Source organism: Rhinopithecus roxellana, chromosome 9 (genome assembly GCF_007565055.1).
Source record: "Rhinopithecus roxellana isolate Shanxi Qingling chromosome 9, ASM756505v1, whole genome shotgun sequence".
In the NCBI taxonomy this organism is placed as follows: domain Eukaryota; kingdom Metazoa; phylum Chordata; class Mammalia; order Primates; family Cercopithecidae; genus Rhinopithecus; species Rhinopithecus roxellana.
In genome coordinates, this window is record NC_044557.1 from 127603547 (window position 1) to 127618990 (window position 15444).

The 15444-nt window shown below is 40.0% G+C and overlaps 1 protein-coding gene across 4 annotated transcripts in view; it reads right to left on the reverse strand.

The window, feature by feature from the left end:
- Window positions 1-2973: 2973 nt before the first annotated feature.
- LONRF1 (LON peptidase N-terminal domain and ring finger 1) overlaps window positions 2974-15444 on the reverse strand; it is a 33842-nt gene continuing 21371 nt past the window's right edge. For all 4 annotated transcript variants that reach the window (XM_010380104.2, XM_030937965.1, XM_030937966.1 and 1 more), the window contains 5 exons: window positions 13185-13306; window positions 10611-10769; window positions 10338-10500; window positions 6770-6922; window positions 2974-4304 (listed from right to left, as the gene is read on the reverse strand). In XM_010380104.2, coding sequence (XP_010378406.2) covers window positions 4146-4304; window positions 6770-6922; window positions 10338-10500; window positions 10611-10769; window positions 13185-13306 — 756 coding nt within the window. In that variant the 3' untranslated portion in view covers window positions 2974-4145. The remainder of the gene's footprint in view (window positions 4305-6769; window positions 6923-10337; window positions 10501-10610; window positions 10770-13184; window positions 13307-15444) is intronic.

Consider the following 15444-nt stretch of genomic DNA (forward strand, 5'->3'; position numbering starts at 1 on the left):
CGAGATCTTGACACTGCATTCCAGCCTGGGCGACAGAGCGAGGCTCCGTCTCAGAAAAAAAAAGATAGCAACTAGTTTGGTTTGAAACACTAATTGATGACAGAACTTTTAGATACTTAAAGCAATAAGGAAAAAATATTTGCCAATTTTTGGAAAAAATAAGCTGTGTGAAAGATGCAATAGAAAAAAATTTCAAAAACTTAAAAAGTTATAAACAATAATCAGATGATTTATCACAAAAGTAATCAAGTGATAAGGCTAATATTTTCCATTAGTGTGTGCATAAACATATACAAACATATATACATGTGTATATATACATGTATATATACACACATACACACTAATGGAAATATATTGGCCTATATACATATATACACATAGTGTGGGTGTGTCTATATATATGTAAATTCTTCACTTATATTACTAAGTCATTTTTTTAAGCAAGCATCTGTTTTTATTACAAGAGAATTTAACCTAATACCTTAGAAGATATTGATAAGGTGCTTTCGATGGAATGGCCCACTCTTTAGATGCTTTCTGCAGAACCATTGAATAGATTCTCAATCTCAATTGGCATAATTGTGACAGGGTTGATCCTCTAGGGAGTCATTTCTGAATATATAATTTTATTTTAAAAATTCAATATTAAAAGATGATTTATGGCTGGGCATGGTGGTGCATGTCCGTAATCCCAGTGCTTTGGGAGGCTGAGGCAGGAGGATTGCTTGAGCCCAGGAATTCGAGACCAGCCTAAGCAATACAGCAAGACCTCATCTGTACAACAAAAAAATTTAATTAGCCATACACCTGTAGTCCCAGATACTCTGGAGGCTGAGGCAGGAGTGATGGCAGCAGTGGCCTGTCTGAAGCATCATGCTCCGTGGAGCCAGCAGGGGTGGGAACAGGTGGGAGGCCCACCCCCTACTGAGTTGACAGGGCAGGAGCCCCACACTCTTGGGTGCAGTTGCAGCCACCCAGCTATGGCTCCAGACATGGGCATCCCTGCACTCCTGGAAGCCCCTCTGCCACCACAGGCTCAGAAGTGCCTGCTCCTGCTTCTCCCCACTCCTGGCACCTGCTCCAATTCTGGAGCAAAGTTGAGGCTGAACCCAGGTGCTATCTCAGCCTGGCTGGGTGTCCATGTGTAAGGTGGTGCTGACACACCAGTCCCACCACCTTGGCCCCCTTTGAATTCTGGGCACCAACAAGCAGGGGAGGGAGGCCAAGGGGGCACTGAGGGCAGGTTGGCACAAGCCTGCAGGTGCCCCTTGGTAGGAATAGCCTGGTTGCTGTGGATGGCATGTTGATGGCGGCAGGATGGAAAAGGGTGGGTCCTGGTGAAACCTGACCTTCAAGCCAGGGATGGCCTGAAGCCTGGGGCCTGAGCTGCAAGTTCCAGGTGGAGTCCACTGTCTGGAGTGAGAACATAAGGTGCTTTTTCCCCCCGACCCACCCATGGCCGTCCATGGACCAATCAGCACACACTTCTGCTTCTGAGCCCATAAAAACCCTAGACTCACTCAGACTCAAAACAGACCCTCAGGACTACCAGCTGCAGGAAGAAGTACTCACTGCGGGCCTCCTTGACTCTTCTGGAAGATCTGCCTGTGGAAAGGAGCTACCCACTGCAGGTCTCCTTGACTCTTCTGGGTGACCTGCCTGTGGAAAGGAGCTACCTACTTCGGGTCTCTTCTCTGCTGAGAACTGGACACTCTTTGGGATGACCTGCCTGTGGAAAAGAGCTACCTAATGAGGGTCTTCTCTCCACTGATAGCTGGACACTCATCAGGATGACCTGCCTGCAGAAGGGAGCCACCCACTTTGGGTCTCCTGAGAGCTGTTCTATCACTCAGTGAAGCTCCTCTCTGCCTTGCTCACCCTCCAGTTGTCTGTGCACCTCATTCTTCCTGGATGCAGGGAAAGAACTCAGGACCTGCTAAATGGTGAAACTGAAAGAACTGTAACACAAACAGGGCTGAAACACGCACCCCCCTCGCCCCACCACTCACCACACCACATTGTGCGTGACGAGAAGAGGTGCAGCTATCTGGGGAGTCCAGACCTAAGGGGTCCCTAAGCCAGGGCTGTGACACCCTCTTTGGAGCTCCGTGGTTCCTGGCATCTCCAAGCTTCCGGGCGGCAGTGTCCCCTTGTCCAGATGTGGGTGCCTGCAGTGGAAGCCACATGTGGCACATCTGGTCGAGCTGCAGCCTCGCATGAAGCTGCCTGCACCAACACAGCACCTGGTGTGCCTGGCTGTGTGCAGTGTCTGGACCCTGCATGCACTTGCCCACACACCCCTCGCTGCTCCATGCCTGGCTTGTTCTTGGCAGGTGTGGGATCTGGACTGGAAGCAAAAGCCAAGCACAGCCTGCCAGGCTGAGTGGCCAGAACAAGCCCGGTGGGCATGAGCAATACTCAGGCAGAAGGCACCACCGGCCACAGATGTTTCTGGCTGGCAAAGTGACACCCCAAGGATCCTGTGACAGGAAGATCACTTGATCCCAGGAGTTTGAGGCTGCAGCAAGTTATGACTGTGCTACTGCATTCTAGCCTCGGCAACAGAGCAAGATCGTGTCTCAAAAAAAAAAAAAAAAAAAAAAAAAAAAAAATGATTGACCAACATTTGCAAAATCCTAGCTGAGGAACTGGGGGCAGAAACGGTCAAGTCTATGTTACCAAGAGAGGTCTCAAATGGTGAGGCATAAAAGTAAAAATTTTAGCCTTACCCTAAAGGGACATGGATTTTTAAAAGGTTGAAAAATAGTGCTTTAGGGATGGTTCTAGGACCTAAATCCTCAATAAATTGCTTTTTTCCTCAAAAATTAAAAATGACCAAAGTTTTTGGAAACCACAGCATATATCTAATGCCACCAAACCATAAGCAAAACTCATCTGTTCTTTAACATATGCAGTTTGGTTCTTCTACTGACTTTTTAAAATAACACTGACCTACAATTTAAGAAAAAGTATTAGGAATTTAGCTTTTATTCAAAATTAAATAAGCAAAAGCAAAAAGTTTAAGAAATGTTTACAAATTACTTACATTAAAGAAAGTTAATAAAGACAGTCACAAATTTGCAACAAATAATTACAAAAGTCTCTAGGGCGGCATGAACATAGCCATGTCGCAGCGCGGCCGTCTAACTGTGACATGAGTAAGGCAGAACTAACATTTGCACCGAGACCAGAATTAAAAACAAAAACAAACTTTAAAAGCTTAGTTCTATATTAAACTTCTTCTCTTCTCCCAGATCCTTAATGGGTTTATACTATGCATTTTTTTTTAAACACATCATGTCAAACTATAAATTACATAAATGGGCAGTTAATGTGAAAAGCCCCCTAAAATGTACAAACTAACTGGTACTGAATTGAGTTCTCCATTTACCTTTATGTACAATTAAATGTAAACTATATTTTCACAGTTTTGAGTGTTTTATGAATAGATGCACAGTACCATGTCAGGTTTACAATAGTTCCTGAAAACTGGCTCTAGGTTCTGCATCCAATGCCTGTCGGCCACTGTGATGCAAGTATTTACATAAATAAGAAACTGTGTCATAGTCAATGGTCAAGACAGTTCAGCAAGAGCAGTATTTCCAACAAAGAATGATCCTCAACACGGTATTTTACATACTTGTGCAAATATAAGCATTAGGACAGATATATCTGAGGCAAATTCAATTTCCAAAAACTTGTATCGCTACTCTTGTAAACTTGGGCAACAAATGACCCTCAGCAAGTTCTGCTCTCTATGGCTTTTTTGTTTGTTTTAAAATTTTAAAGCCAGAGAAAATGCACACACACTACCCAACCCCCACAAGCACGCACGCACGCACACACACACACTCTCTCTCTCACAGACAGAGTTCTTATTTCATTTTAGAGTATGGTACATAGTGCAACTTCACAATGTAGAGGTTTAACACACATTCAGTGCGTGTTTTTCTGTGCAAGTTCTTAGTGGTCTAAATCCTAGTCGAAGGTATTCATTTGCAGAACCACATGATTCAGGAGGTTGAAGGAAAAAGAAAAGTTTCATTACATTTCTGAAACCAGCACTAGATGTGCAAAGGCAGCGGACAATCTGGCCATCGATGCAACCAGATTAGGGTAACTTTAAAGGGAGATCCAAGCAGTTACTTAGATTGGTCTCTAGAAAAATAGGTCAGTATATGCTGTATCTTTGTCAACCGTTCTTTCAAAGACTTCATTGACAAAACCGACAGCTGGTACCGTGGATCTACAGGGAGAACTGCAAGAAGCCACCAACACCATGCGGGTCCATTAGGGGTTGCCTAAAAACAATGGGCAGTTCATAGCATTAATAAAACAAGGATTTATGTAATAACAACAGTAGCAAACCACCAAAAAACTACTATTTATTGAACACTTTTACTGTGCACCAGGTGCTATCTCCAGTGTCCTTAACAATTATGCACAGTATAAAATGGGGGAAATTGAAGCTCAGCAATGTATGCAAATTGTCCAAGATCTCTCGACTCATATGTGGCAGAGCCGAGATTCAGATCTAGACCTGACTCGCCATAGTCAACACGCTCTCCTTCCTCCTATTCAGTACTGCCTGAAAGCAAGGCTTCTCGACCCCAGGGTACCGACACTTTCAGCCAGATAATTCTTTGTTGTGTGTGGCTGTCCTATGCACTAGAGTACATTCAGCAGCATCTCTGATCTCTATCCACCACATGCCAGTAGCACCTTCCCACCCAGCTGTGACAGCCAAAAATGTCTCCAGATAATGCCAAATATCCTGTGGGGGCAACATGCCCCTAGCTGACAGCCACTTTCTTGGGCTATATATTTAAAGCATTAAGAAATGTTAATTGAGATTTAAAATTTCCTCAAAGTATGATGGAACCCTTGGAAAGATAGAAGAAAAAGGCCCCAGCTTCCATTTTTGTTCAAAAAAGAAACATATCTCCAGTAAAAAGGTCCCATTGATGTTGTAAGGGCTATATTAGCTATTGAAAAAACTAGAAATTTCCATAAAAGGATTTGTAAGCCACCTTCAGTGAACCTTGAATTGCTATTTTATCAGACTTAAAATATAAAGCTTCAGAATGACAAAAGGAGCTTTGGCATCAGTGCTGATCTCAGTAGGCCCCTCTAGAATCAGATTTGGTTTCTCTATCTGTGTATTGTCTGCTGTCAGCTAGGCATCGCTACCTCCTCAGCTGCATTCCAGAGACGTCAGAACCTGTCTCCCAGAATCCCCTCTGCCATAGGGTTCCAGGTTAGAGTTGGCCGATGAAAGGCACTCTTGTGGGGTGTGGAAGCTGGAAGAGAAGTCATTATCCTCTGAAGATTGTTGCAAAGTATGGGGAGGAACTTTCCAGAGGGCTCCTGGAAACCCCTTCCTCCACTGCTGTAGACTGAGATAGTGGTGGGCACTCGCCACGATTCCTAAGAATTATAGCCACTTCCCCGCTAGTTCTTCCGAAGCACCCTGTTGGCCGTTTCTGATGCGGGATCTCTGCTGGCAGATTCCCTGACTTCTGCAGGTGACACCCTGACCTTCACTCCACAGCTCTCCCAACCACTATATCAAGTCTACATCCTGCATTAAACCCTTCATTCCGGGAAGATGAAGAGTGGTTGCTTTTGCTTTGCTGCCCGAATCCTAACTCACACATCGCTATCAGAAAGCAGTGATAGAGGACAGGGTAATCAAAGGCAAGGGTGGTGAAGGTGATGGGAAAGTTACGTTGAATTTTTCTATAACCTGTTTTGTTATTTAAAATTTGTTATTCAATATTGTTCTTATCAAAGCCTATTTCTATAATGTTTAATCAGATTCAAGTAATCAGTTGAAACAAATAGATGGCAACTGATAATATGCTAAACAGAATGAATACTAAATTTGGAGATGGCCTAATGTTGGTGTTTCAAGTTGAGGTGAAGGATTCACTTGGGATTCAGACAGACGTAGACCAACCCTTGAAACCGGGAATGAGGCGATGTGCATTACAATGAGGCCTCTTATCTCTCCATCTTCACATATTTACTGACAGCCATTCCTTTGTAAAGTCTATCACCTTCTGATCAGAAACGTTTAATTCAATTCAAAATGCTTATGCCTAAAACGAAGTGCTTTAGTGAGTCTATGATCAGATTTTCCAGGAGCCAGACCCTTCTTTTATGCCTCCTGCAGTTTTGCTTGCACAGAAAGTGCCAGATACACATTTATTAGACTAAGCTTAAGTGTAAACCCTAAGTACCAGCAAGACTAAAAGAATAAGTTTCATGAGGAGTGAGGTATTAAACATGAAGAGACAAAAATGAAGTGGTGGGGTCAAATGTTGGGAGATACAAAGAAAGGTGAGAAAAGATGTTTTAAATGTATAGAAAATGGTTAAGTCTCGCTGTTGTCAAGGAATAACAGCAACAGGCAATGGGCTTGAAGGCATGGTTAGTTGTCTCACAGTCACAGTTTCTAGATAGTAACATCCCATTTTTAATTCCTTACCCCTCCTAAAAATCCTAAGGCCTTGCTCCCTCTCTGGCACTCTCTGCTACAGGCATCTCAGCTGACACCTATTTCCAGCCTCGACCTGTACAGAATGTAGTGGATACCACTGCTCTAGAACACTCATGATTCTAAAGACCAGGTGGGGCTGGTGTGGGGAAGGGGGTAGTCAAAGAAAAGGTAGTGCAGAAAGGACAGTGAAAAAACAAATGTAGAAGTTTGCAAATTTGGGTTTACAAAAAAGTGACTTTTGGAAGAAGAGAAAAGCCACCATACCTGAAGGTTTTCCTCCCTCTCGGGCATTGATCCAAAGTGCTGAAGAATTTGGCTTCGAAATCTGTCTCTTAAATTCTGAAACCAGCTGCAGGCTTGAGAGTAAACCAAATCATGAAGCTCTCTGAGATTCTTAATCTCATCTTCATCCTCAACCTAGAAATACAATAGTCAGTAAGACTTCTGTATCTAATCCCCCATCCATATGCCAACCGACACAAATGGAAACAGGCATCAGAAGAACAGGGCAGTATCTGTTCCAGTGCTGACCTCCCAGAGAGTATTATTCCTATGCTAGACTACATATTTCTGTCTCACATGGGGCTGACCAGACTAAAGAAAGACAGCAAGGCCTGACCTGTGCCTAACCTTGCTGACTTAGCAGTGCAACATTGCAGAACCCTACTAAGAGCCCCCAAGTGGGAGGAGTAAGACTGAGAGTGCGTTTTGGTTCAAAGGTCTACACTAATTTGGAATTCCTTTTGTCTTTATGGATCAATGGCTTTTGAAAGCAGTGGAACAAAAAAGTGGATGATAGTTGCTACAAAAAAGAAAAGATGAGTGGTTAGGGTGTAGATGACATGACAGAAAGTAGTTAACAGGAGGAGTCCACGCACAGTTATATCTTTTACTAGGGAACTGGGTCAAAACACAAACACAAACAAAAAGCTACAACAAATAAGTTAGCATATAAAGCCAGTATGTCAGAGTCACACAATGATGAACCTCTGCTGGAAAGGCCCAAGGCTGGCTGGGCGTGGTGGCTCACGCCTGTAATCCCAGCACTTTGGGAGGCCAAGGCGGGCGGATCATGAGGTCAGGAGATCGAGACCATCCTGGCTAACATGGCGAAACCCCGTCTCTACTAAAAATGCAAAAAATTAGCCGGGCGTGGCGGCGGGCGCCTGTAGTCCCAGCTACTTGGGAGGCTGAGGCAGGAGAATGGTGGGAACCCGGGAGGCGGAGCTTGCAGTGAGCCAAGATCGTGCCACTGCACTCCAGACTGGGAGACTGAGCAAGACTCTGTCTCAAAAAAAAAAAAAAAAAAAAAAAGAAAGGCCCAAGGCTATGGCTACCTCTGGAACCCCTCAGTGTATTCTTTAGACTACTGGGTCACCAAACTGCAAATGTAAAATTAATTGCATCAGGCTTCCAGCCTGAGATAGAAGGGTGGTCTCAGAGAACACAGGTGGGAATATCTAAGTTTAACTCATCCATCTTATATTGATTTCTTTAATGCACACTTACATCCCACTTGCTACGTGCCAGGTTGTGCTCTGTCTCATATGCTCAAACTCATCTGAAAAAATACCAGGCCTGACTCAGCCTTTCATACTTCAAGGATGACTCATATAAAAACAACAAAGGGACTCCGAAAACATTTTGAAACATAAAAATAAGACTACAGCACACCAGAGACTAAAAAGCATACTTTTTACTTTGGAAAGATTTGAAATGAAAATTAAAACTAAAGTTTAAAGAGCATCTGCTTTTTGCATAACAATGTGAATGTACTTAATGCCACTGAAGTGTGCGCTTAAAGATGGTTAAAATGGTAAATTTTATGTATATTTTACCACAATAAAAATAAACTTTTTAAAAAAGGTAGAGGAGCCACACAATTGAAGAATTTTGGTCCTGAAATGACTACGCAAGATTCGGGCCGTTGCTAACATACACTGACAGGAGCAAGAAACAAAACTTATGACTTGTTCAATCTTTTTTGTTTTTTTTTTTTTTAAAGCATCTGCTTTGCACCCTCACAAAATTCAAGAAAACAAATGACAGGCTCTAGTAAACAAGGAATGATAACAATTATAAGAGTCTGTGATGACAAACGGAGCTGGCCAAAAAGCAGGCAGAGATGCTTTTAAAGTCTCTGCCTGCTTTTTGGCCAGCTCCATTTTAAAAGCAAGCTTTTAAAGTCAAAGTACTTTACTGTGATAATTTTAACAGAACTTAAAATTTCATTAGAAGTCACAGAAAACAGAATTATTGTAAGAAGAGGAAAATTTGCTATAAAAAGCAAATCTGAGAAGGTTTTCCAGAATGGACAAGAAAATCATTATATAGATGAAGACATTATGATGAGGAAAAATTACTGGACATTCCGAGGACCACAAAGAGGACTCAAGTTTATAAATAATTTATAATTATTTATAAAAAAATTTATTAAAAAAAATTTATAAAAAAATTTATAAAAGTTTATAAATATCAAATCTGTGATACTTTTAGAATGTGATTCCATTGCCTACATGTTTATCAGTATTAATACACATAGTCATGTAATTTAGCCATATACTCAAGTGATTTTGTCATCAAATCCAATATGTGAAGACATAAATTTACATGAAACTGAAATAGGGTTATTAACTCTACAAAGGAGAACCTTTAGCAAGTGATTCCATTAATCAAGTATGCTTAAAGTTGGCACAGATTATACCAATCAACTCAAAATTTCAACTCACACAATACTTTTGGCCAACTGCACAAGGCAAAGTACCCCAATGCATTTTTATAATAAGATAGGACAGCCAACGTCAGACTAATCAGGTTTATCAGCAGAGAGCCAAATGGCATAATGATAAAGCTCAGAGCCTGAGTCAGAGAGTTTGCTTTAATCATTTTTGTTACATTATCTATAGGATCTTAGGCAAATTAATTAACACCTCTGAATTATACTTTCCTCATCTACTATTTCATAGAGTTGTGAAAATTCTATGAGTTAATGTTTGTGAAAATACCTAATGCCAATATCCAATAAATGTTGACTGAAATGAAGGGCCTAAACAGATCAATGAACAAGTGACGGGATAAGATCTGTTTTTTAATGCCTTTCCAAAAGAAATTGCCTTCAATTTGGTATTTATAGCATCACAAATCATTTTTCTGGTTCCTAAACTAACTGTAGTAGGTAAACTGGGTATTGCAAACATCAAAAGGGCCACATTAACCCTATTCTAGAAAGACATCACAAAACCACTACCCTGGTAAGATATCACCAACATGTACACTGACAGTGCTTTCTATGTCTGCCCCAGGGTCTCCACACAGCATTCAACTCTATTTTATCATTAAGGTTATCTTAGGCACAAGAACAATCTTAGTATATAAAACAATTCTTACAAGACTTAATGTGTTTACATTTACATGAAGTTTCAATCTACTAATTCCATCAGCTTCAACTACTAATGCATTCAATAAAACAAGGCAGAAATGTAAACCTTTCAAAACTTAGATGGGCTGGAAGTTCAACTTAACCACTATAAAGTACCTATCATGTGTATACACACATGCACATGTGTACATATACACATTCTAGGGCACTGGGCTGGTTGTTAAGCCTGTAGAAATAAAGAGAATCTACATTCTAGTCTTCCAAGTTCTCTTAGAATGTGCAACAATTGCAGAGCAAGATACGAAAAAGGTAACTTGGAGCGCATTCTCAACAGTGGTAAGGCTCTCTGATAAGAAGAACTGGTTCATGCGCCTAGAAAATAGCCTGCATGCCTGTACCAATCCCTGGAACAGGATACACTAAAGTATGCTGGCAAAGCACATTTTAAAATACCTTAACATCTTCCAGATATTCAATGTCGGCAGTGCAATATCCATCTTTCATTCCTCTTTTTAAAACCCTAAACCGCTTTCCTCCAACTGTATCAACCACAGACCTTCCATCAGGTAAGAAATGCACGTTTCTAATTTGTAACATACAACCATAATCTGCAAAACTAAAAGAAAACCTTGATTAGTAACAAAGTTGAAAGATAAACATGCAAGTTCTCATCCATATTGAGAGGTCTAACATAAATACAAACATTTTAGTTCACAAAAAGCATACCTATTTTGTGTATCACTGACACACATGCCAAACTGTTTGGTTCCAGTCTGTATACTTCTTCGAATCATCAATCTATATCTTGGCTCAAATACATGGAGAGGGCAAGGCACAGTGGGGTAGGCCATAGTGCAAACAAATATTGGAACATTCTTGGTCAAGCTGAGGGAAAAACAGTTTAATGATTTGAGTTCATACAAGAAAAATATTACCAAACACATACAAAAAATGCGTGAGGTTTATAACAGTAATGAACTAATGTAAAACAAAAAAAGAATAAGTTCTAAATAAGGTGGTTTTTATTCTTGGCAAGAACAAAAATCAGCAGCCCGTTCATTAAGCTCACACTGATGAAATATTAATACTAAAAATCTGCTGTGATCCTATTTATAAGAGTACATTGAATTTTAAGACACCAGATTATCTTACAGAGCTAAGTGTCTTTATGAATCAATTTATAAGTAATATTTTATATTAAAATCTGTTTATAACATATGACAATAAATATCTTTTATGCAAACACTCATAGTTACTCTTAGATAACAGTAAGAAAAAGTGAACTCCCACAACAGACAAAAAGCAAATAATTAAAAATTCTCAGGCATTAAAATATTTTCAAACGCAAGATCAGAAAACATATTCTGATGAGATAACATTTTTTCCAAGTAATTAAAATGATATGACATTTTTCATTGCCAGATTGGTGGAAAGAAAGAGAAGGATAAAGGCAGTGCCCAGTGCTGTCTGAGACAGGGAAACTGGCAGCGTGGGGGCAGCCTGAAGCAGCACAGGCACACTGAAGAACATGGCCACAGACAGCAGAAACCTTACGTTGTTGGCAGCAAATGTTCATGTTCTTGGAACCAACCAGCTTATTTTCAGACATGAGTGGACAAGTGCTACATGAATGTTCACTGCAGCAATGTGGGTAGTAACCAAAATGCAGAAGCATAAAGAGGAGACTAGTAAGATCAATTATGGTACATAGGTAAAACAGAATACTATGTTTCCATTAAAAGATGATGTGTATGAACTGAATTAGAAGAAATGCTTATATCAATGAGAGGAACAGGTTTTAGATAGAGATCATGAATAACATGATCCCACCTTTGTTTAAAGCCTGTTTATACATACTGCATTCAGGTTTGCAAATACGTATGCCAAAATGCCAATAGTTGATTCCCTTTGGGTTGTAGATTACGGCTTTTTTTTAAATGCTCATTTGTATTTTTGAGTTTTTTTCAAAATGACCATCAATTACTTATATAAACATACGGTGAAACATGTTTAAAATATGTGTTTTAAAAAACAGCCCCATTAGTAAGCAGCTGGACACCCTGACGCTTCTCTTCTCTCCAACGCGCAGCTCTCTGTGTGTGACTCCCTCCTCTGTCCTTTGAGTCTACCACTCCTCTGTGGGCGGGCTGGTTGTGTCACTGTGTTTCAATTTTCAAAAGTATAACTGCAGCTTTCTTAAATCTAGATGCTTCAGCATTGATCAGAAAGGTTCATAATTGTCACATCAGAGTATTTTGTAAATCACACAATAAAATACCAATTCTGTGAGAAGACAAATCAATACCTATTTCTATAAAGAAAAGAATGGCAATCTTTCTTCTATGGAAGGCCCCTGGCTCACTGAAGACATCTGATGGACACATGTTGAAAAAGGAGAGTCTACAAGCACAGCTTTTGTTAGAAAGTGACATATAAAATGTTCAATTTATATTCTGAAAAGTACTGGAAACAAAAAGTTGTTAAATAAAACAGCACACACAAATTATAATTTTGCTTTTTAGTGTGTTCAATTAAAAGAGAGTAAAAGAAATAGAGTAAAGAAATTTAAAACCCGTGAATAAAATTTAAAGAGACCCAAGTAACTGGTCAGAGGGAAAGACATTTAGGGAAAAGAAAGGGAGAAAAATGGGAAAGAAAAACAGGAAAGGGACAATGAGCAATGCCTCGCCCTGCCTACCCAGCTCCATCAGCTGCTGTGTTCTCTGCAGAGTGGTCTGAATTACCAAATCCCAAAGTTACCTCTGAGATTTTCACCCGCCCGACACCAACTCAGTTGTGCTCCCAGTCAGTATCTTCATTAATTGAGGATTTGGCCCTGAACACCCCTCTTCCAATTTCGATCTCAGATCTCAAAGTTTGGAAAGCCCCCTTCCGGGCCTCCATGTGACAGAAAATCCCCTGCTAATCTAGATTACTGACCCTCAACCTTCCTCTCGCCGTACCATGACACATGAGAGCTGCCATCACCACCAATGTCACTGTCACCAGCGCCCCCTCTCTATTTCCCATTCCACTGCCTGATGGCACTGTAGGAAATTCCTCCTCCGCCTAAAATACTGCTTCAGCCCACAGAGCTGAGTCAACAACTCCCTGTAAAACATCCGGATGTTACCAAGTGAACTTTTATAAAATTCTGTCTGTTGAGGACCACAGAAACTGACCAGTACTTCTTGACTAGACTGAGATGAACTAAAGACAGGATCCAGCTTGCGGTGAGGTTTTCCCTTACTATTAAAGGATAGTAGTTCATAATTTTTTTTTTTATGAGAAGAAACTTACTGTGAGAGTTCAGCAGTTTCTTCATCATATATTTTTTTTCTCTCAGACAGTTCATCAGGCAGATACTTCACTATTAATTCTTCCAACAGCTGTGTGACACAGTACCTCCTATCTGCTAGATACTAAAAGACAATATTATTTTACATTCCAGCAGTGGTTTTCCTACAGTATAAAACAGGCAACACAGTTAACTGATATATTAAAGCCTTTATTACATATTTATACCATCAATTCTGGATTAATTAGTGAGGGGAACATTACAATGGATGATGCTAAGCAAAAAAACCTGTCTAAGGCTTTGCTCAAGAGCATTAAAGATAGTTGGCTGCAACCTGAACCAAGCCCTGTACAGAAGAACTGCTTCCTGCTGTGACCACAGCTCCTCTATGAGCTGCAGAGGGCCCTGCCCTGCCGTCTTCCATAACAGAAGCCCTTTTCCATCTGACAGCTCATGGGCACTAAACTGTCATTTTAACTGAGATACAAAAAGGACATAAGGAATAAATAAAGTAACACATTTGCCTTATATAAGAAAAACAAAACATCTGTTCTGTTCCCAATTTCAGACACAGTCTCTAGATAATTTTTCTTTCAGATTTTTCTTCCACTATCACCCACTACTGAGTAGAGGAGTGGACCTTGACTCTGTCCTTGAGTGACCCAAGGACGGTGCGTTTCTTGGGACACTATCACTCAGACCTTATCAAGATATTGCTTTTCCTATATGACCCATCCACCCCAGCTCTATATAAAGTCGTATATTTGCGCTGCCCCCTAAATATTCTGAAAAAGTACTATCCTCATGCATTTTTGTGTCATTTTCTATTCCAACTTATAAGTCATCTCTTTCACTCCTGCCTATGAAAAACATGTCTATCCTTCAAGGTCTGACTCCAATTTTACCTTTTTCACAAACTCTTCCTTAGTTATTTTTTTCTCTCCCAAGAACCCATATTTTACTGTTTTCACCACATAGTAGGCATTGTAGCATGTAGTAGATGTACACAGATACATTACATCTCTGTAGTTAAAACTAAAAATTGCTTAGGGTAGGGCCAGGGACATGGTCAGGGTGTGTGCACATAACTTTGTACAAAGAAAATGCCCAATACATATTTATTTCATAAAATTAGTGAGGAAAACGTCCTGGGAAACAATCACAAGATGAAGCCATCCTTGAATCTGCAGTCAGTAAAAGCAAGGGTTTTGTCATTATCCAGTGAAAAATAGATGGGGAAATGCGAGAGGTTGGGAAATTGGTGGTGGTTTTCAAGGTTGAGCATGAATCAGGGCTTGTTAAAATACAGACTACTGAGTCCCACACCAGAGTCTCTGAGCATCTGGGGCAGGATCCGAGAATCTATGTTTCTAACAAGTTCTCAGGTGATAGATGCTGCTGGTCAGGGGAGCATGGGGAGAGGTGGCCTTGAGCAGGTAATACATACACAGATAATAAGTGTTTATCATAAAATTAATCAAAGTAGACATTATAAAAGCAATTCCATTATCATTTTCTATTAAGTTTAATGAAGATGTTTCAAAATCTAGGGAAATACAACCTCCCTTACGTTACTGATAAAAATCTGAATCAATGTAACATTTCAGGGGATGAGGCAATCCAACAATTGGTTTCAAAGGCTTTATAAATGTATGGCTTTTGATCCCATAATGCACTTCCCAAAAATTTAACCTAAGGAAATGGTCAAAGATGCATACAATCATTGATTTTAAATGATGTTGGCAAAAGCATGGTATATGAAAAAGAGAACAAGAAACCTTATATATCCAACAACAAGGAAATGTTAAATCACTGGACTAGTATGCTGCTATAAAAATCATGTATCTAAAGTGGATGGAAATGGAAAAATGAGCAAAATAAAATGACAAGTAGGAAAAATGTAAAACTGAACAGCATACCAATATTTTTTAAAGTATATGTATTTTGAATTTACAAATTATATTATGTAGGGTATCTTCAAAGTTGGAAACAGGATACTGCTAAATAGTATGTTAGTTATACTTTCAAAAAATATGCTTAATATATATTTTGCAATCTCCAGGCATTTTTTAAAGAAGGAATGCCCCTAATCAAAGCAATGGATCTAATATGATGCCCAAAACCGCAATTACTTTTGCACCAACCTAACAGTTAATCTGGAAAAACAAGCATCAATAGTTATCCTGGGGAGTATTTAAATAAAGTCTGGAAAAATAACATGTTTAGAGTACTTCATCTAAAAACATTGAGCATATTAGCTGA